This window comes from Megalobrama amblycephala, linkage group LG15 (assembly GCF_018812025.1).
Source record: "Megalobrama amblycephala isolate DHTTF-2021 linkage group LG15, ASM1881202v1, whole genome shotgun sequence".
Lineage (NCBI taxonomy): Eukaryota > Metazoa > Chordata > Actinopteri > Cypriniformes > Xenocyprididae > Megalobrama > Megalobrama amblycephala.
Genome location: NC_063058.1, coordinates 7,579,064 through 7,601,353, shown reverse-complemented (window position 1 = coordinate 7,601,353; position 22,290 = coordinate 7,579,064). Strand labels below are relative to the sequence as shown.

The 22,290-nt window shown below is 37.4% G+C and overlaps 1 protein-coding gene across 1 annotated transcript in view; it reads left to right on the top strand.

Moving 5' to 3' along the window:
- wwp2 (WW domain containing E3 ubiquitin protein ligase 2) overlaps positions 1-20,707 on the top strand; it is a 62,217-nt gene extending 41,510 nt beyond the window's left edge. Inside the window, 14 exon segments of the mRNA XM_048157477.1 lie at positions 225-306; positions 2,199-2,327; positions 3,956-4,034; positions 4,142-4,213; positions 7,617-7,705; positions 9,254-9,413; positions 13,541-13,674; positions 13,774-13,914; positions 16,665-16,785; positions 16,946-17,050; positions 17,135-17,231; positions 19,605-19,677; positions 19,768-19,784; positions 19,787-20,707. Coding sequence (XP_048013434.1) covers positions 225-306; positions 2,199-2,327; positions 3,956-4,034; positions 4,142-4,213; positions 7,617-7,705; positions 9,254-9,413; positions 13,541-13,674; positions 13,774-13,914; positions 16,665-16,785; positions 16,946-17,050; positions 17,135-17,231; positions 19,605-19,677; positions 19,768-19,784; positions 19,787-19,866 — 1,379 coding nt within the window. The 3' untranslated portion in view covers positions 19,867-20,707.
- Positions 20,708-22,290: the final 1,583 nt, after the last annotated feature.

Below are 22,290 nucleotides of genomic sequence, written 5' to 3'. Positions count from 1 at the left end.
AGTCCACTATATATCCTGGACTGTTTTCCTCTTAAACCTTAATTTCTTTTCAACTGAAGAAAGACTGACATAAACATCTTGGATGACATGGGAGTGAGTAAATTATCAGGAAATTTTAATTCTAATGTGAACTAATCCTTTAAAGTAAGTTTGCAACCATTCTGAATGCAAAACAGCTGTATGTAATGAAAATGAACTAATAAATGTGCTCTCTTTTCCCTCAGAGAAACGCCAGGACAATGGAAGAGTGTACTATGTCAATCACAACACCCGAACTACGCAGTGGGAGGACCCTCGAACCCAAGGGTAATCATGTCCTCCTGTCACGTGACCTGTACAGTCCATAGCAAGTGATCTGTAGATTCCAGTGGTGTTTGTCAGAGTTCAGTCAGCGGGTGTTAAATAGCGTGAAGCCTCAGTTTACTAGTGTTGGGGAAGCGACTCTGAAACTGCTAAACTACAAGCAGGTCATAATTCAGTTAAGATGCCCTGTAGTTGGCAATACAAGTTACTAATGATAGGTAGCTTAAAACCTTAAAGCAACATGCAACACACTTTGATCAAGGTGACTTAAAGGGATAGTTCATCCCAAAATGAAAATTATTTCATGATTTACTCACCCTCGAGCCATCCTAGGCGTATATGACTATCTTTTTTCAGACGAACACAATCAGAGTTTTATTAAAAAATTTCCTGGTTCTTCCAAGCTTTATAATGGGAGTGAATGGGGGTTTGATTTTGAAATCCATCCATCCATCATAAAAGTAATCCATACATCTCCAGGGGGTTAATAAAGACCTTCTGAAGCGAAGCGATGGGTTTTTGAGAGAAAAACATCCATATTTACAACTTTATAAACTATAGTAACCAGTTTCCGACAAACGTCGGTATGCAAGTCGACTTACAGTGGGAGAGTGACCCCCTGATTCGACGCATGACGTAGGATGTGGGAGTATCTTAGGCTTGGATGTCTCTCTGTGCAACAAACTCAAGCCCCTCTTCTTATGTCAAAATCCTCTGACATTTCTCTTTAAAATTTCTTGTTTTAGACTTCTATCTCGTGACCGGTGTTTTGTTTTGCTCTATCCTCTGAGCTTCCACGTTCGTCATTGCGTCATACGACGGGTCAGAGGTTACGCTTCCGTCGTAAGTCGACTTGTGTACAGATGTTTGTCGGAAGCCAGTTATTATAGTTTATAAAGTAAAAACCCATCGCTTTGCTTCAGAAGGCCTTTATTAACCGTGTGGTTGACTTTTATGATGGATGAATGCACTTTTTTGGGCGTCAAAATCTTGAGCTCCCATTCACTCCCATTACAAAGCTTGGAAGAGCCTGGATATTTATTAGTATAGCTCAGATTGTGTTCGTCTGAAAGAAGATAGTCATATACACCCAGAAAAGCTTGAGAAGTGAGTAAATCATGGGATCATTTTCATTTTTGTGTGATCTATCCCTTTAAGTTGACACATATGACATCTCAAATATTGAATTTTAATTTTAACTGGCGCTAAATGTTTTAATGTCATGCCATAAAAAAAAATATATGAAGAGGTGTAATGCCACTTGTCAGAAAAGTGGACAAGAGTTGGCTAAAATTGCCAGTTTTGATCTGATTTGCTTCAGTGTTGCTGATTTGTTAGCTCTTAGTCTCACCGCCCTTTGGAAACAAAGTCTTGTTTAAATTTCCGGGCTGTTAAAATGAGCGGTATATCCACAAGCATAAATCTGTTTTTAAGAACGTTTTCCATTTTCAGATTTGCCAACAACTAAATATTGCGTAACAAATGAACTGCGCTTAATTGCTTTACGTCAGTCTGACAGGCCTTTTCCTGTTTAAGCGGATGGCTCTCGGCCATGCAGTGCATAACATCACACTTTCTTATGCCTGGCTCTGTAAACTACAGAGAAAGCTGCGTTACTTTTAAGGTCTAGTTGCTTCCTCACCCGCACTGGTTTGTTCTTATCAGTCCGTTGATAGAAACCCAGTGAATACCACACATTATCAAACTCATCCACTTAAGCTGCAAAACATTGTTTATTTGTTTGCTCATTTTTATTTTTGCATTTTGTTTATTTGTACATTGCGTTTTAGATTTGACAGAAAAACAGCATGTTACTTTACATTTGAGCCCCCCCAGTCTTATGTGTGTAGCGTCCAGCAGGGTGCGCTGCTCTCACTGCCCTCCTCCATTTGCAGGATGATCCAGGAGCCGCCCCTGCCGCCCGGCTGGGAGATGAAGTACACTGCAGAGGGGGTGCGATACTTTGTGGACCACAATTCTCGCACCACCACCTTTAAAGACCCCCGACCAGGCTTTGAGTCAGGGTAAACATCACACACGATATAGTTTAGATTGCTTGTTTTGATTGTATGTGAAGGGAAGGAGGTGTTCACTGCGACAGAGAGACAGACACACAGTAGATCAAGGACCTGATGGTGATACGGGTCCACAGCAGCTTCCCACCCACTCGTATGGGTTTTTCAGTATGTCTTGAGAGCAGACGGCCAATACATTGTAGGTCTATGACGCATAATAAAGTTCAAAATTTAAATATATCCTATATGTACACTACCGTTCAAAAGTGTAACATTTTGGTAACACTCTACAGTAAGGTTTCATTTCAGTTAACTACATAAGTTAAAATGAACTAACCGTAAATAATACTTTTATTTACTGTATTATTAATGATAAATAACACAGTATTTGTTCATTTCTACATTTAGTTGTACATTATTAAAATCAAAAGTTGTATCTGTTAACATTAATGCACAAACGTGTTTTTTTAACTAATGTTCACAAATGAGACCTTATAGTAAAGTGTTACCAATTTTTTATTTATTTAAAAAAAAAAAATGTCTTCTGCTCATCAAGGCTGCATTTATTTAATAAAAATAAGAACTGTTATCTATTTGAACATATTTATGTTATTTATTCCTGTTGTGGCAAAGCTACATTTTTTTTTTTTTTTATGTCACATTATCACTCGGCATGCTGATTTGGTGCTCAATTCTCAACTATTTGTGCTCATTTATTAATATTGGTTCTTATTATTATCAACATTAGCTGTTTTTGCTGCTTAATATTTCAGGATTTTTTGATGAATAGAAAGTTCAAAATAACAGCTTTTTTTTTTTTTTTTTTTAAAGCAAAAAAAAGAAATCTTTTGTAACATTATAAACATCTTTGTCACTTTTGATCAATTTAATATCTCTTTGTACTTGACCTAAACTTTTAAATGGAAGAATATCACAAAAACTGTTTGATAATAATCAGAAATGTTTCTTGAGCAGCAAATCATCATATTAGAATGATTTCTGAAGGGTCATGTGACACTGAAGACTGGAGTAATGATGCTGAAAATTCAGCTTTGATCACAGGATTAAATTACATTTTAAAATATATTCATATAGAACACAAATTGCAATATTGTTTTATTATTTTTAGTGTATTTTTGATTAATAAATGCCGCCTTTGTGAGCAGAAGAGACTTCTTACAAAAACATTAAAAGAATGTAATTATTGCACACTTTTGGTAGTGTAGTATATACACAGAATATTATTGTTATTTTTCTTTCTTTGTTTCTCTCAGTATCTCCTTTGTTCCTTTCATACATATTTTTGTTGTCTTAAACATCATATGTCTTAAATTCCTCTCTAAAGTCAAGTGAAATGCCTTTTGCTCACAGCTGTGCAGCACAAGACTCCCTAAATCTGCCTTGTGTAAATGACAGTCTTTTACCGGATCTGAATCCCACATTCTGTCTTGTATGATGCGTCACATTCACCTGTTTATGGACTGACTTTATTTTGCAATTTGTAAAGTTCAGTTTATCCTGTTTTCCTTTCATTGCTCATGTCTGTTTAAGTGCGTCTGAAGCGCCACACTCATGGAACAAATGACATCAGAATGTCCTCACAGTGCTTTGGCTTTATTTTCTGTCTTCCTGTTTAGTTCGAGGCAGGGTGGGTCTCCGGGTGCATACGACCGCAGCTTCAGGTGGAAATATCACCAGTTCCGCTTCTTGTGTCATGTGAGTTGTTCAAATCACCACAGGCCTTATGCTAGTGCAACATTTTTGTCATTTAGCATCAGCAAATTAACGTATGGGCTCCTGTTTTTTCTGGCCTCTTTACACAGTCCAACGCGCTGCCCAGTCATGTGAAGATCTCCGTATCTCGACAGACTCTGTTTGAGGACTCGTTTCAACAGGTCAGTGAATGAGGATGTGGTGAGCAGGGCTGCTCAACTTCTGTAATAATCACCAGAAATGTCTACACTGGAGGCAGACGATTTTTTGTCACGATTTTTGTTGCAGATTAATTGCAGTATAAACCTTGGATGACACATTTGTACTGTCATACTGCCCAGGGCTGTGTTTCTGCTCTCAAGTAGATCGTAGAACCATTGCCAGCTTTTGGGGTTACCACAATGATAATGACATGCCTGCAAAATGGCTTTAGTGATGCATGTTGTATAGAGGTTGTCCCAAGAGGTTGTGCCTTTTATATCAAAGGCACAGAACAATTTGGTCCCCCCTGTTCATTATCATAGATCATTATGAGTTTGGCTTGTACAACCTCAAAAAAACTTTCTTGACTGTATACAACAAAAAAATTACATTTATCTGATAAATTCATTCTATTAACACTCTGAGGTCTGAAAACGCGCCGGCGCGTTTTGCAGGTTTTTTTTCACATTGCAGCAAAACAGACTTAAAATACTCCGTCATTTTTTGTCATAGAGACATAAGTAATATATCAATTGAAACTATAGAATATCTTCTTTTATTTGTGTACACTCGGAGTAAAAACACAATGTTCTGCTTTTTGTAAAATAAAGAAAACTAACATGATGCGTGATTTCTCCTCTCCCTCTGAACGAAGTCCAATCTGATAGTTCTCAGAAAATGAACTGTAACTTAGTGAATACTAATCACAGAAAAGTTAAACTTATGTCTAAAAAAACGTTAAGATGTCAGGTTTTAAATCATGTAAGTCAAATCGAAAACAAACCTTCTGTGTTTATGTAATCTGTATGAAAAGAGAGCCATGTCAGAAGTCCGTGATTCAGCTCATTATCTGCTAATGCGGCCACGCCCACGGAGCCAGCGCTATTCAGACGCAAATTCAGAGGCAATACATGCATTCATCGTCTCAATCGTGTATTTATTGTCTTGAAAAGTGTTTATCTGGATGTAAAAGTCATGGTTAGGGAGCTCTAGAAGACATGCAGTTAGTTCCTGTTTTCTTTTCTTCTATAGATGAATTTTAGATGAGTTTTTGTTTCTTTAGCGCCCTCCAGCTGCAGTATGAATTGGAAACTCCATTCATGGAATAGCCTCTTCTTCTTTTAGATGAATTTGTGGACTAAAAATGCACAGAGAGCGCCCTCCGACTTCAAGGATGAATTGAAAACACCAGCGCTCATAGAGATAACAATGAATATTAAATAAAAAATAACTCCTCTGTATAGAAAATTGACATAAGCATATGAGAATCCAATATTTCTCCAAATGTGCATGCTTTTAAACTAAAAGCCTATATTCAGACTCTTTGCATCACAGAAATACATTATATTTTAAAGTATAATATAAAACCATTACTTTATATTGTAATAATATTTTTCTGTATGTTTCATATATCATGATGAGCTTGAGACATCACAGGTTTTTTTCACAGCCTACCTGACTGAAATGCCTCATTAATATGCAAGTCATTTCAGCTCATTACTATCCAATTCTTTTGTCTTCTCAGGTGAGAATGGCCCATTATTCAGTGGTGATTCACGCCTCCACGCATACTGTGTTTCTTGGCAAAAAGTGTCTTACAAAAACTAAATCAATATATTGTTTTATATGAAGGAGTAGGCAGCATAATTTTTACATAATTTTGAAGCAAAAACTCTAGTTTACAACCTTCAATACCCTAAAGTATTGTAAACACAGATTTACTATACTTTTTTTGGCTTTATTTCAGTGACTTAAGTTTTTTGTTTTTCAATAACCACGCATAAATGTTATTCCTTCAAAAACACAAACATGTACACACATGTTCCTCGCATATTATGGTAGCCTAGTTTGTGCTGAATACAGTGTAATGACACTTTTGTCATTTATATGTTTATGAACAACTGAAAAAAGCACAAATGTCAGGGCATGTCAAAACTTCTCCAGGCCCCAAATCAGCCTCAGACTCCAGAGGGTTAAACCCTCTTACCAATTTTATTTTAAGGAAAATTATCAAACAGTATTTTTTTTCTTTAAAGTGCCCCTATAGTCAATAATTTTATTTCTTAAAACTCATCTTTGATCACCAAAATGACACATTTAAATGTTTTTTTCCTTGAAAAATATTTCTTCATGCCTTAAAATAGCTTCAATGTAACTCTACACCCTTGCCTCATTTAGTATACGCGCTTCTATGAATATGCAAATTAGCCCCGCCTCCACTCACTCTCACCAGCTCAGCGATTCATTCATTGACGAACACATGTTGACGTGATTGGTTACAAGGTAGTTTGTGACGTCAGAAACGCTAGCGATTTCAAACCAAGTTTTTGAGACTGTCTTTGTATCACTGCAGTTTTAAACAGAAAATACTCAGCAATGGTGTTGACATGAATTTGCACATGGTTTATCTTGAAGCACATTAAAAACACCACATAGACATATAAACAACATTTAAAAACTTGATTTTCACCACAGGGAGATTTTAATTTATGACCAGTATTAGATCATCAATAACGACAAAGCAAATTGGACTCCAAATTATGTATATCTTCATTTAGTCTAAATGGCTCATTAAAAACAGATTCTCCCACAATTCTGAACAGACAAGTAAACAAAATAATGTGTAATTTGTTAGAAGTTCTGACAAAATGTTAATTGCTGCAGTCTGTTTAAAATGTTTAATTAATCTGAATGAATTATTTGATCATTAAAAATATAATCATTAAAAAAAATGGTTTGAGTGAATGATTCAATGACTCACTTATAAATGCTTGTTTCATTACTGGATGAATCAGAGTTTTGAACGAATCTCTCAGTTAAATACATTTTTATGACACTTACTGGTGTAACGATGTAACAGATACAATCATTATTTGAAGCACCAAGTTACTTTCAAAAGATGATTTGCTATTGAAATTGCTAGTGTAGACATCAGTGTTTATATCTGAACTATAAACTTTTATCTTAGTACTTCTGTGATCATTTGAATGATTGTAAGAAAGAAACAATGACACTGTGTGGTTGGGAAAACTGTTTGTGAATCTGTTTCATACCTATACATGACAACAGTTCTCTCTGGCTCAACGGCAACGCCAACACATATTTGAATGTTCCGGTGTGATTTTGACAAAGGTTTAATAAACACAGGGCAATCGTTGTCATTTAGGAATGAGATCATGTTGGTGTTTGAATCGAGATCATGATCTTTTAACGATTAATCGTGCAGCTCTACAGCTCATATCATTTTAGTTTGATCTCCTGAGGTGGACAAGCATCATTTCCTTGAACAACACTTTCTTGAAAAATAACTTCAATTTTTAAGACTTTCAAGCCCTATCGTGTCGATTGAGATTCTAATGAGAATGCCATCTTGTTTCCTCTCAGATCATGAATATGAAGCCGTATGACCTCCGTCGGAGGCTCTACATCATCATGAGAGGAGAGGAGGGACTGGATTACGGAGGAATAGCCAGGCAAGTTGATTGTGCGCATCTTGCTGTTCGTCATCCTCACGTTCAGTGTTTCTTGTTTCGGGGAGGCTGTGGTGTAACTTTGCTCGTTTGGTGTCTGGACCTCATAGTTGTCTTCCTGTGTCTGTGTTTGTCTTCCTGTGTCCTGTCAGTGGTTTTACCCTATGGTAGGTTACGTCATGCTGTTCTACCACAGGGTAGAACCACGGACGGGATGTCTGGAGGTGTCTGCGTCGTCCTGTGGTGTGACAAAACCACCCCCACCCCCAATCATGGTCCCCTCTTTGCCTCTTTACCTTCTTTTCAAACACTCCCTGGGATCAAAGGTCAGGCCTTGGGTTCTGCTGAACTGGTTATGATTTGATGTGTTTGTTTGTGTTGCTGAATCTGTCTTCATCTTCATCACTTTATGTGGCACTGTACACTGTCCATCTCAGGAAATTGTATTGCATTTGTTTTTCATTTTTAATAATTGTTTTGATTCCTTTTTTTTTTTTTTTTTTTTTTTTTTTTTTTACAATTATTTGTATTCCATTTTATTTTTATTTAATTGTTTTATTTCACAGAAAGGTATGGAAGCTTGCTTCCTCCATGAAACAGAAAATAAAAAAGGTAATTGTGACTTTTTATCTCAGAACTGCAAAATTAAAACTCACAATTGTGAGTTACAAAGTCAGAATTACTTGATATAAAGTCAGAATTGCGAGATATAAAGTCAGAATTGCAAGTTATAAAATCAGAATTGCGAGTTATAAAGTCAGAATTGCGAGTTATAAAGTCAGAATTGCGAGATATAAAGTCAGAATTGCGTGATATAAAGTCAGAATTGCGAGATATAGAGGCAGAAGTGCGAGTTATACAGTCAGAATTGCGAGTTTGTATCATAATTCTGACTTTTTTCTCAGAATTGTGAGATATAAACTTGCAATTGCGTGTTATAATGTAAAATGTGAGATAAAAAAAGACTAACGTTTTTTTTCTTAGAATTGCAAGTTTTTATCATGCAATTCTGACTTTATAACTCACAATTCTGACTTTATGACTTGCAATTACAAGTTTAAATCTCGCAATTCTGAGAAAAAAGTCAGAAATCTGAGATAAAAAGTCGCAATTTACTTTTTTAATTGTTTTATTTAGCGGAAACAAGCTTCCATAGAAAGGTCCCTTTTATTATGTGCAATTTGTTTTCTTTTGTTGGATTGTCTATTCTTTCCCATTACTCTCATAAGTAGTGGTTGTATAATGAAACGCTTTGTGCAAGGCTTCTGTCAAGATTTAAACAATTAAATGTTCCCTTTACTGAAGACTTATGTTTAAATCATTCCTAATTTAATATCTAAAAAAGTATTGAATTACAAATGTAAAACCCATTTCTATTTGTTAGTATCCAAAAAACATCCTCAAACTATCCTTATTCTTGCATAATTTGCCAACAGTTTGTCTCAGTGATGTGGGAATATTTAAGTAGCATATGACAGGTTGTAATGCCAGCTAGAGTTGACAGTACAGAGTGTTGTTACTGACTCTATTTCTCTTTGTCTCTGTCTGTAGGGAGTGGTTTTTCTTGCTGTCTCACGAGGTGTTGAACCCCATGTACTGTCTGTTTGAGTATGCCGGTAAAAACAACTACTGTCTGCAGATAAACCCTGCGTCTTCCATCAACCCCGACCACCTCACTTACTTCCGCTTCATCGGACGCTTCATTGCCATGGTGAGAATGCCTTGAGACTCTAGAAGGCCCTGTTTAAATCTGCTATTAAGATTGTTTTGGTCAATCAAATCACAAGTGGACGAGGAAGACACATTCCTTTTATAATAATACACAATCCGTCTCTTTAGTCCACTTTCGACCACTTCTGTCCTGATTTCTTTGAGGGGAGGGTCTATGGGCGGGTAAATGTATGGGTTTTTACAGATCTTTCGATCTAACGGACAAAATAAGCTTGCAAAATTTACATGTGAACGCATCCGAAGATGACGGAAAAACACATTTCGTTTCTGCTCTGACAGCCGCAAGAACGGCTGAACGCCGTGAATGAGTGTTAGAAATCAGGAATGGTGAGAGAACATTGTGATTGGTATGTTTTTCTTCTTCAAACCAAACTTGGATCTTCAGCCTACAAAATCCATCTGGCTAGCGCTCTTCATTTAATGTTTACGCATTAGGTCAGTAGGTGGAGAGCAGACGGTCTTTTGTGGCACTTCAAACGCATTCGACCACATGAGCGTTTCCACTATGAAAGCAATCCGGTCGAATTAGTTTTCAACTACCTCTGGAAACTCAAAATGTTTTACACCCCGTTTACACCTTTATTTAGCGTTCTTCTGATACGATCACCCAAACTTACGTGTGTGTGTGCGTGTGTGTGTGTGTGTGTGTGAATCTCAGGGCATGAAAATGAAATGATCATATTCTGATATAGTGACTGGTGTTATATTGAGATCCAGAGAGAACACAAGCTTTTTCTCTCACTCCTCAGGAGCCCGTACCGGCCTGGGTTTAACATTCTCAAACATGTATTAGAGATTCTCTATGCTGGCTTAAATTCTTTCTCAGCCCTTGTGTTTCTCCTATTTTTTGCTTGTTCTGAACAGACTGTGTGACTCTGGGAGTCTGTGTTGTTTTTGGAGATCATTCCCAGAGCTCTGTGCTGTTACATTAAACAGTTTGCTGTCCAACAAAATCGCATTTCTGTGTGTTTATGAAGTCTCTCTCTCTCTATATATATATATATATATATATATATATATATATATATATATATATATATATATATATATATATATATATATATATATATATATATATATATATATATATATATAGAGAGAGAGAGAGAGAGAGAGAGAGAGATAAGAGAATTTAAGTAAAAGCAAACCTGCAATGTTAGATGATGTAATTCACTTAACTATTTTGCCACTGGAGTGTGCAGTGTTTCAATACAACATTTGTACACACGAAGTCCTAATAAACCAGGCGCTAGATGTACAGCATAATATATAACTCAAAACTGCTCTAATTATACTTTAGGAAAGAACATTAAAATCCTTACAGTATTAATGTAATATCACATATTATAAACAGTGTATCAATGGGTTTATCAGTAGTTTATAATGGTGCACAGATCATGAAATTTTGATGTACACACACCAAATTATTGGAATTCGTTAATATACACGTTTAATTATCAAATCTGAGGTTTACGAAGTATTTGTGAACCCAGAGGAGAGTTTTCAGGAAGTTCGTGCATAATTACTCTGAATTTAATTAAATATTTGCGAAAGTTTCATGAATGAGGCCCACTGATTATATATTTTAACATTTAAAGTGTTAGTTCACCCAAAAATAAATTTCTGTCATTAACGGGGTTGAGAAATAACGGAATACATGTGACGGCGTTACGTAATCAGGATACAGTTACGTCAAAAAACGTAGTAATCAGATTACAGTTACATTTTGAAAAAAGGGGGAATACTATCAGGATAACAGTTGTTTCATTTAAAACTAAATAAATAATTATTTTTGCCATAACACAATTAAGCGCTGCTTGATTATACTGTTATAGTTCCTGTTGCCAGTGACGATTCACGCAAGCCACCCACTGGTGCATGCGCAAATAACACCCGTCTATAATCTCCTCAGATGCAGATTGAATCACTGCTGCTAGTTGAAACGGTGCTTCCCGCGGGGACACACGCTTTCAATTCATGGAAATTTCGCTGCTATTTTGTTTTCAAAGAACAAAATGCAAACAACATGGTTGTACAGTGCAAACTCTGCCTTCCAGCTATGAAAACACTTTCTTTATCAAAGGACTAAAAAATAATCTGTAATACCACACTGTAGCCACTAGATGTCTGTATAGCCCTTTCCATATGTATATTCAGGGCTTGCGTATTCCCCAGTTGTGGAAATGAGACATGATTGCTTAGTTTTAGTAGGTTTTAAAAGTAACCAAAATGCTAAACATTAAAATTAAAGCAGAACAAACATGAACAGAAATGTTTGATCAGAGCTTGTTCAGTTTGGTTATGATCTGATGTCACTTTTATATTTTTAAGCTCTAAACGGCAACGATAATAATACTGCGATAGATAATTTATCAGATTTGTAAAATATTTTTATTGTTGAGACCCATTCAAAAGTATGTAACGTGTAACATTTAAAAACTTGCAGAAATTAAGAAGAAATAATTCAAATTAAATTTAAAAATGCAATTTTTAAATTTCTCTTTCTTTATGTATGTGACCTTGAAGTAATCCAAAAGTAATCAGAGTACATTACTTTCATATTGTGGTACTTGGATTACGTTACTGAATACTTTATGAAGTAATTTGTAACTGTAACGAAATACATTTTTAAAGTAACTCCCCAAGCCTGCTTATTTATCACTCACCCTCATGTCGTTCCACACCCTTAAGACCTTCGTTCATTGGTTGAACCAATGTAGTCACATGGATTATTTTAACAATGTATTTACAACCTTTCTGGACCTTAAAATTGGTAATGACATTCCTGTCTATAGGGAGGTCAGAAACCTCTCGGATTTCATCAAAAATATATCCATTTGTGTTCAAAAGATGAACGAAGGTCTTACAAGGTTTGGAACGACATGAGGGTGAGTAATTAATGACAGAAATTTCATTTTTGGGTGAACTAAACCTATGCAATCGCGGATATTTATTTTTCACAAATACATCACAGTTAAATTCCCGACAAGTTTAGCATCACACAATCTAGATATATTCACAAGCAAGAGACATATGTCCAGTACTAGCTTCAAAATTGTTATTCACAAATCATTATTATTTCTGATTCTTTAACTTTTTTTAATTTTGTAAGAAATACAAACTACTAATAATATTGTAAGACAATGTTAAGGTTCCTTATGGTTCCGTTATTGAAGGTTAAACCGTTATTGCAGCTACAGTATTTCTGTTATCGTGACAAACGGGTTTCTGGTGACCTTTTAAAATGGTTTTGTCACACATGAGCACCAAGATGAGTAACAGCTTTGAACGACCAGTGTTTATGTCTGCTGCTCTAATATTACATGAAGCTTTATCAGATTTGCATTTGCATCATTGTTTGGTATTGAATTGGATTTATATCCATGTGCAGTTTTTTTTCCCTCTCTTTTTCTCTTTACAATGATGCAGCAGAATTGCCCTATAACTCTTGAAAATGGACACGATACATCTCAAACACATTTAATAGGACATGAATGTTTATAATGGCCATTAATTCACCCTCCAGCCATGATGTCATGCTGTATTTACAGCACTCAGAATGGACTCCTTTTTGTAAAGTTACAGTGTGTCTAAAAATCTTATCCAATAAACAAAAGAAAAGAAAAAAAATTGTTCCTGAATTTAAATCTGGTTGGACAGAATTTGACAAATCGGCTGTTAATGATCTGTGACCGCATACCTAGTTGTTCCAAAACGTTTGTTCCTGAAATTAATTTTTAAATGTAGAAAAATTCCATGTGGCCTCAATTAATGTGGCTCATAAATGCTGCATTCATAATAATGAAAATATTTATCAAAATCCATTTTGACCCAGTAGACAATTATTACTTTTTAATTGAATGTTGCAGTATTATAAATATCCATGCACGTTATTATTATTTAAAGCATATATAATAACCATAAACGAAACCTTCCCCTCTCACAATGACTTGTATGCAATAAGCTTGTCCAATAGATGAGTTTCAATCCCTCGCCTCCAGCAAAATGTCATACAATTGGTGGAAAAAGTTGCAATTTCCGTTTCATGCTGACTTCAACTACCTGTTTCGTTTTTATGACCTTCGACCTGTGATTGGCTCTCTGCAGGCACTGTATCATGGAAAGTTCATTGACACTGGCTTCACTCTACCCTTCTACAAGCGCATGCTTAACAAGAAACCCACCCTGAAAGACCTGGAGTCCATAGACCCTGAGTTTTACAACTCCATCATGTGGGTCAAGTGAGTATCAAGACTGATTTAATTCATTCACTGACTGAAGTTAATAATTCTGTCACAAACTGTGCATCACATGACGTCCATGCTGGTGTACGTTCACAGAGAGAATGATTTGGAAGAGTGCGGCGTGGAGCTGTACTTCGCTCAGGACATGGAGATTTTGGGCAAGGTGACGACACACCAGCTGAAGAACGATGGAGAAAATGAACTTGTCACTCAGGACAACAAGGAGGAGTATATTGGGTATGCTGCCCTGTTCATCTTCTTTTTGGCCCATTCACAGTGCTCTAAAAGATGGCAGCAGACACTTTGTCGGGTTGTGTTGGATCAGTGTGTGTTGGACCTGTTGGCGTCTGTCAGAGCTCGTTTTCGCTGATTGAACATGCTGAATCGCCACTTGTAATCTGGTGATTGTCGGCGTCTGTCGGTGCAGTTTGAATTGGTCTTGAGAGTATTACTGGCCACTTAACAGACACCTTCCATCCATTGAGGTGTTCCATACACTAATAACAGGAAATGTCCTTAGAGATAGTTATAGGATTAGTTCACTTTCAAATGAAAATTACCCCAAGCTTTACTCACCCTCAAGCCATCCTAGGTGTATATGACTTTCTTCTTTCTGATGAACACAATCTGAGATATATTAATACATATCCTGACGCATCCGAGCTTTATAATGGCAGTGAGCGATACCAACGAGTATGAGCTGAAGAAAGTGCATCATCCATATCCATCCATCATAAACATGTGCTCCAGATGGCTCCGGGGGGTTAATATAGGCCTTCTGAAGCGAAGCATCAGTTACACTTTTTCCGTAAGTTGAATAGGGAAGGCGTCAGATGTAGCATAAGCTTTTTGAACTGCGAGAGTTTTACTGGTGGAAGCTAATTATTTAACTTCATAACTTGTTAAATATGGATAAAATATTTAGCTTCCACTAGTAAAACTCTCGCAGTTCAAAAAGCTTATGCTACGTCCGACGCCTTCCCTATTCAACTTACGGAAAAAGTGTAACTGATGCGACGGCCAGTTGCGTTTTTTTGGTAATTTGATTACGGAAAGCATCGGATAAGCTTTTTCAACTTACAGAAAAAGTGTAACTGACGTGACGCCAGTTCCATTTTTTTTGTAATTTGAATACTGAAAGCATCGGATAAGCTTTTTCAGCTTACGGAAAAAGTGTAACTGACGCGACACCAGTTCGTTTTTTTGGTAATTTGATTACGGAAAGCATCGAATAAGCTTTTTCAACTTACGGAAAAAGTGTAACTGACGCGACGCCAGTTCCATTTTTTTTGTAATTTGAATATGGAAAGCATCGGATAAGCTTTTTCAAGTTACGGAAAAAGTGTAACTGACGCGACACCAGTTCGTTTTCTTGGTAATTTGATTACGGAAAGCATCGGATAAGCTTTTTCAACTTACGGAAAAAGTGTAACTGACGCGACACCATTTCGTTTTCTTGGTAATTTGATTACGGAAAGCATCGGATAAGCTTTTTCAACTTACGGAAAAAGTGTAACTGACGCGACACCAGTTCGTTTTTTTGGTAATTTGAATACGGAAAGCATCGAATAAGCTTTTTCAACTTACGGAAAAAGTGTAACTGACGTGACGCCAGTTCCGTTTTTTTTGTAATTTCAATACGGAAAGCATCGGATAAGCTTTTTCAACTTACGGAAAAAGTGTAACTGACGCGACGCCAGTTCCATTTTTTTTGGTAATTTGATTACGGAAAGCATCGAATAAGCTTTTTCAACTTACGGAAAAAGTGTAACTGACGCGACGCCAGTTCCAATTTTTTTGTAATTTGAATACGGAAGGTGTCAGAAGGCATCGGACGTAACGTAAGCTTTTTGAGCTGTGAGAGTTTTACACTTTCTTCGTAAGTTGAATACAGAAGGCAGTCTGGTGGAAGCTACATATTTTACTTCATAACTAGTTAAATATGGATTTTTTTTTTTTTTTTTTTTTTTTTTTTATTACACAAACTCATCGAACTTTATTAACCCCCCCCCGAGCCGTGTGGAGTACGTTTATAGGCAGGAACACACCAAGCCGACGGTCGGCCGTCGGGCAGTTTTTCTTCGTCAGCCGACCCGTTGGGCCATCTGATCATTCTGATTGCCTGTTCAGATACTGCCACCTGCTGGTACGGAAAGGCATTTAATCTCACGCAGGCGCAGAACTGACGTGCTACTTGGCCGTCGGCTGTCGAGCATCAGTTTGGTGTGTCAGGCCAACTTTAGACATAGATGCTGCCGACGTGAGCCAACCCCGTAGTCTGCTTTTGTCGCCACTAGTTCGTTGGCATCGGCTTGGTGTGTTCTGGTCTTATGATGGATGGATGTGGATGGATGCACTTTCTTAAGCTCATACTCGTTGATCCCGCTCACCGTCATTATAAGGCATGTTAAAATTGCAACTTTTGGGGGGGTGAGTAAAAACATGCACCGTTTTTGTTTGCGTCCCTTTAAATTCAAATGAGCTGGTGCTCCCAGCCTCTTTGCAAGTAGAGGGTGGAGTTTAAAGAGATCATGCTCTGGCATACCAGTATAGGACAGATTGCCAGAACAGCAGCAGCAACAACAAAAGAGGACAATCTCACGCACTGAAAATGTCAGAAACTGTCAGTAGAGGTGTTCAGCTTTATATGTTCGAAATGGAGTTGTTGAAAAGACCCTCATTTGTTAAGCAGTCCTGTGCAGAATGATTGGTGCAAACGTATAAGACTGCTTTATATTTATGGAAATGATAATAATAATAATAAAAAATAATGGATTTTACAATTATAGGCTGGTTGTTCTCACACACTGCGGACACACGTCGGAGTTCAAACACCTTATAAAAATGATTTTTGCATAAAAGGTCCCTTTTAAGCTACAATCACCCTCATCTATTCACCTTTTTCTTCTTACACTCCTTTTCTTTTTTAAAACGACAGTTCCTATAACAGTGATTTTAAACTCATTGCATGTTTTTTTTTTTTGCAGTCTGCTTACTGACTGGCGGTTCACACGTGGGGTGGAGGAACAAACAAAAGCCTTCCTGGATGGTTTCAATGAGGTTGTGCCTCTGGAGTGGTTGCGTTATTTTGATGAGAAAGAGTTGGAGGTGGGTGGTGTTGGGTTTTTTTTGTTGTTTTTTTTAGCAAGGACTTGACATTTATAAGAGTCCAATAAAAACCCTCATCTATACAAAGACACAAACGTTAGTGGCATCACTGAGAAAACAGATGTAAATAACCGGGTGATTGTGATTGTTTGTTCTCCAGCTGATGTTGTGCGGGATGCAGGAAATCGATCTGAATGACTGGCAGAAGAACACCATCTATCGGCATTACACCAAAAACAGCAAGCAAATTCACTGGTTCTGGCAGGTAATTCACACGTCCAGTCTAATGCAGTCGCAGCTGCTCCTGCTTCTTCTCTTTTTACTAGGTATATTTCATTGTGTGTCACAGGTTGTAAAGGAAATGGACAATGAAAAGAGAATTCGCCTTCTGCAGTTCGTCACAGGAACTTGTCGACTGCCGGTTGGAGGTTTTGCAGAACTGATAGGTACAGCTTAAAATCTCAATGTACAGTGTAACAGTGTCTGGACAGTTGCATTATGATAACACTATTTACCATAATAATAATCATTTAAATATTACTATTATTCGGAGCACCGGTTGTATTCGTCTGCAAGATGAACACATTAATTGAATAATTTTGTCCTGTAGACAGTTTTCATACAATATGAAATTACTGCATGCTATGAAAATCTCAGATATTGAGCATTTCATGCTGGTTTCTTTGACTTTACTGTATTGATTACTTATTTATTTTCAACTTTTTGTTTGATAAGCTTAACAGTATTGATGAAACAAACTGAAAAGCTTGAAAAAATTGGGAATTTTTAGATTTATTGGTGACACTGTCCATGAATAGGGTACAAAATATGGCCTTGACCTCTTACAAATGATTGTGTTTAAGAGGCATTACAAGGAGGGGCTTAACCTGAAAATGTTGATCGTTAACCTCAAGAGGTTTAACAGAGTATCATGAGCTAATACTGCCTTCACGTGATATCAGAAATGTCTTATTTCCCACTTCTGAAGTCGTGATTAAGAGCTCGATTAAGTGCTTTGTTTGGTGGAAAGAACAGGAATCATAGAGGACACCAGATTTATTCTTGCCTATTTATTGGGAAAATCTTACTAAAGCCAAAATTATATTTAGCGTCCCATTCTTTGACATACATATAAACATTCACCTTGCTAGCTTGCTGACAATTCTGAAATTTCAGGCAAATACAGGCTATTTTATACGATTCAAATGATTATTAGAAAAAAACATTTGTTTTTGATCATTTTTTAATCTTTTCACCAAGCAGCTTTGAGCTCTTTACTTGTGACCTAAAGTCTTTCCACATTGTACATATTCAAAAAGATGACAGATAATTAATTTTCAGTAGAGAAAAATTAGCTTTTACACCATAAGGATGTCCATTATGAGTCAGTCAGTCTTTTGAGCATCCTCAGTTTTACAGGGATCCAAGGATCAATAAGCTGAAACTCTATTGTAATTGTTAAAATTTCCAAGGATCAGCATTCTCCCCTAAAAGTGATCGGGAAGACCAAACCGTAAGTTGTAGAAACTTGAAACTTTCAGGGCTGGTAGTAGTCACACCGCCAACAACATCACCAAGGCTCCCTCCGATCGGCCTCTGGAGTCTGATTGAAATTTCAATTCATGGTCTCTAAGGGCCACCAAAACGTTAAACGTTAAACTAAAATGGCTAAAACTCGTGAATGGAATGAGATATTTTCACCAAACTTGGAACAGGTGTGTATGGGCTCAATCTTTGGTCTCCTGAAAAAAAAACGTGGCGGCTGGCCACTTGGTGGCGCTATAACAGGGAAAAAAACATGAAAATGGCTATAACTACTTAACCATTAGTCCGATTTACTTGAAAATTGGCATGCAGTGTCTTTGTCCGAGGTGCCACGATTGTCTTTGAAGACAGTGGTGTATCTCAAAAAGCATGGCCGCCATCGGCCAATGAATTTTGAGCACCTATAAAACAAGGTTAACGGAGGCCGATCGGAACGAAACTCACTGGGCCTGTTTGACTCATGGCCCTAGTGGACTGTGAGAAATTTTGACATTTTTCACTTGCGTAAAGGATTGTATATCATGCAATTTTTTAGCACACAACATTCATACCACATGATAGAGCTCCTCTTTCTGAGCAACATTGCCACTGCCCCTCGATTCGTTCATTAAATATTGGAGAGATTATTTCAAAAGCCAACTTTTGTGAACTAGTCCTAGGTTTTTGGCTCAACATCAATAACTCTTAAAAAGCTTTAAAACATATATTTCCTGTGGTAAATTGCCTGTATTGGCTGTAAATGGTCGAGATGGTTACAGGCTTGCTAATTAAAACATATAATATGTTTTTATGCTGGTTCTTAAAGGCCTTCAAGTGCTTGAACCCCGATAATTGCTGTTTGCGACTATATTATTATGATTAAATGTGCATTTTAATGACAAGACAAGGCAATGTAGCTGTTGTGGAAAAAAACTAGTGAAGAATAGCAGCCACGGCATCAATCGTTCCCCTTCCGTCATGTTTAAAATTTATGGCCCGCCCAATTTTGGAACTGAGGTATCAAAATTATCCCTGAGCTTCCCAGTGGTAAATACAACTTGAGAGGGTGTTTATGAAACTCATATTTACAACATTTCGGATAGCATGTGAAGGCAGCATAAATACATTATGGTTTGCAGCAAATTATGCAAAAACCATTTGTTTGATCAAGTCTTTCCACCATGCAGCATTGAGCTCTTCACATGTGACCTGAAGTCTGTCCATATTGTACATATTCAATGTTTAGAAGTGTAAATATTTCTAATGGTTTATCATTTTATGCCCTCGTTGTCTAGGAAGTAACGGGCCACAGAAATTTTGCATAGACAAAGTGGGGAAAGAAACATGGCTGCCGAGAAGTCACACTTGGTGAGACTCAAATGTTCAACTTAAATCTGAAAAATTATAGAACCGTTTTTATACAACTGTTTTGTGACGAATTTGTCCTTACATTTTCAGCTTTAATCGTCTGGATCTGCCCCCTATAAGAACATGGAGCAGCTCCGAGAAAAACTTCTGTTCGCCATCGAGGAAACTGAGGGATTCGGACAAGAGTGACGAGACTCATTAAATCTCAGCATGGAAAGGACTGGAGCAAGAAAATTATTAACCAGTTTCTTGTGACTAGGCCATTAATACCACTACTGTGGACAGACTGTTGAAGAGACTGGCAGCAGATTTACACTTCAATTACTAGTTAACCTAAAAATGAAAACTCACCCTCACACTGTTCCAAACTGATGTACTGTTATAGAATAATTATGAGGAATGGTCACTTTGAACTGAAAAAGAGCTGTGGGACGATTCTTCAAACTTCACCTTTTGTGTTCCACAGAACAAATAACAGCATGCTGGTTTGGAAAGACATGAGGATGAGCAAAACAACAGTTTTGGGTTTAACTATTCCTTCAAACAGCAGAGCAGAAACACTGATGGACCAGCAGCAGATAAATTGATTGTTCGAATGTAATATTTCATTTGGCCACTTCTAGGAATCATAACTTCACATTACATTTTTATGCAGAGAAAGCAATGCAAAATATGAGTTCACAGTTCACTGCATTATTTCATTAACAAGATTTTTAAATGAATTCCCTGATTTGTCTAAATCAAAATGTGATCAATCCTGATTTTCCAGCGCAAGGTGAAATTCTCAACCGCTCTCCTTATAATGCAGCATTCAACACAGAAATATTACTACTAATAATAAAATAAACAGCAGCAAATGTCGTGGACCGCATAGCTGGAGCTTGTGTGTCATATCCGTGTATATGGACTAGAGGACCACTGAGATAATAATTGTTTTAAAGAGTTTGACCAGACGTGACTTCGTTATTTTGTGACATGCCATGCTACACTGTATATAGTTGAAATAAAATCCAGTTATGGACTCTGAAAATGTGGATTGTGGATTGTGAAGTGACACATTAGGTAGAGAAACCAAACTCTTCCAGGTTTACCTCTTAAGGTTTGTTTTTCAGCAGGACAACCAGTATGTTGATTTTGACCGTTAATGATGTTTTATGAGGAGTTACAGGGTTCTTTACCTAAGTGAAATCTGTTTGTTATAAAAAAAAATGTATGAATGCCAAAGCATTGCTGTCCCCAATCCTGCTGGCCATCTCAACAAGTATTTTAAAGGTACAGTAAGCAATTTTTGAGAAACACTGTTGATATTTGAAATCAACCCAAACAAACACACCCCTCCCTTCATTGCTCCGCCCCCAAAATAACAAACACACAATGCAAGAGTGGATGTCTCTCTATCATACCCCGTGTCCAGCCCACCCCGAGAGTCCCACCTTACATGTTAAATCTGAAACAATTATTAATGAATCAATATGAAATTGAATGTTTATGAAAGAGAAAAAAAACATTCAGTAATCACAAAGGATGTCATGAAAATTAATGCTAAAAAGTGTGATAAGTCTGATATAACCAGTGTTGGGGAAAGTTACTTTTAAAAGTGATGTATTACAATATTGCGTTCCTCCCTAAAAAAAGTAACTATTACTTTTTATGGCGTTACATTTCTTTTGCGTTACTTTTTCCTCATCTGGGTTGGGCTGTTTGTTTTTATAACAACAAAAAAAAATCTATTTTTGGCAAATGTAAAGGCCCGTTCACACCAAAAGTGAAATGAATAAGCCTCTGAAGGTTGAAGGAAATGTAAATTCATGCCTGTACGTTAGAGCTCAAACAAGCCTTTCAGCTGTGCTGCCACTCTGAAATACAGAAGAATAGGACGCAGGAGAAGTTAATGAGAAAATATATGCTCGCATTTAGTCTAGAATAACCATCATGTTTACACACAGAGCACACAGCGCCAGGTGTGCTGTGGTATCTGGCACCAAGATGTTAGCAGCAGATCCTTTAAGTCCTGTAAGTTGTGAGGTAGAGCCTCCATGGATCAGACTTGTTTGTTCAGCACATCCCAGAGATGCTCGATTGGATTGAGATCTGGGGAATTTGGAGGCCAAGTCAACACCTCAAACTCGTTGTTGTGCTCCTCAAACCATTCCTGAACCATTTTTGCTTTGTGGTAGGATGCATTATCCTGCTGAAAGAGGCCACAGCCACCAGGGAATACCGTTTCCATGAAAGGCTGTACATGGTCTGCAACAATGCTTAGGTACGTGTCAAAGTAACATCCACATGGATGGCAGGACCCAAGGTTTCCCAGCAGAACATTGCCCAAAGCAACACACTGCCTCCGCTGGCTTGACTTCTTCCCATAGTGCATCCTGGTGCCATGTGTTCCCCAGGTAAGGATGCACACGCACCCGGCCATCCACGTGATGTAAAAGAAAACATGATTCATTGGATCAGGCCACCTTCTTCCATTGCTCCGTGGTCCAGTTCTGATGCTCACGTCCCCACTGTTGGTGCTTTCAGCGGTGGACAGGGGTCAGCATGGGCACCCTGACTGATCTGCAGCTATGCAGCCCCATACACAACAAACTGATGCACTGTGTATTCTGA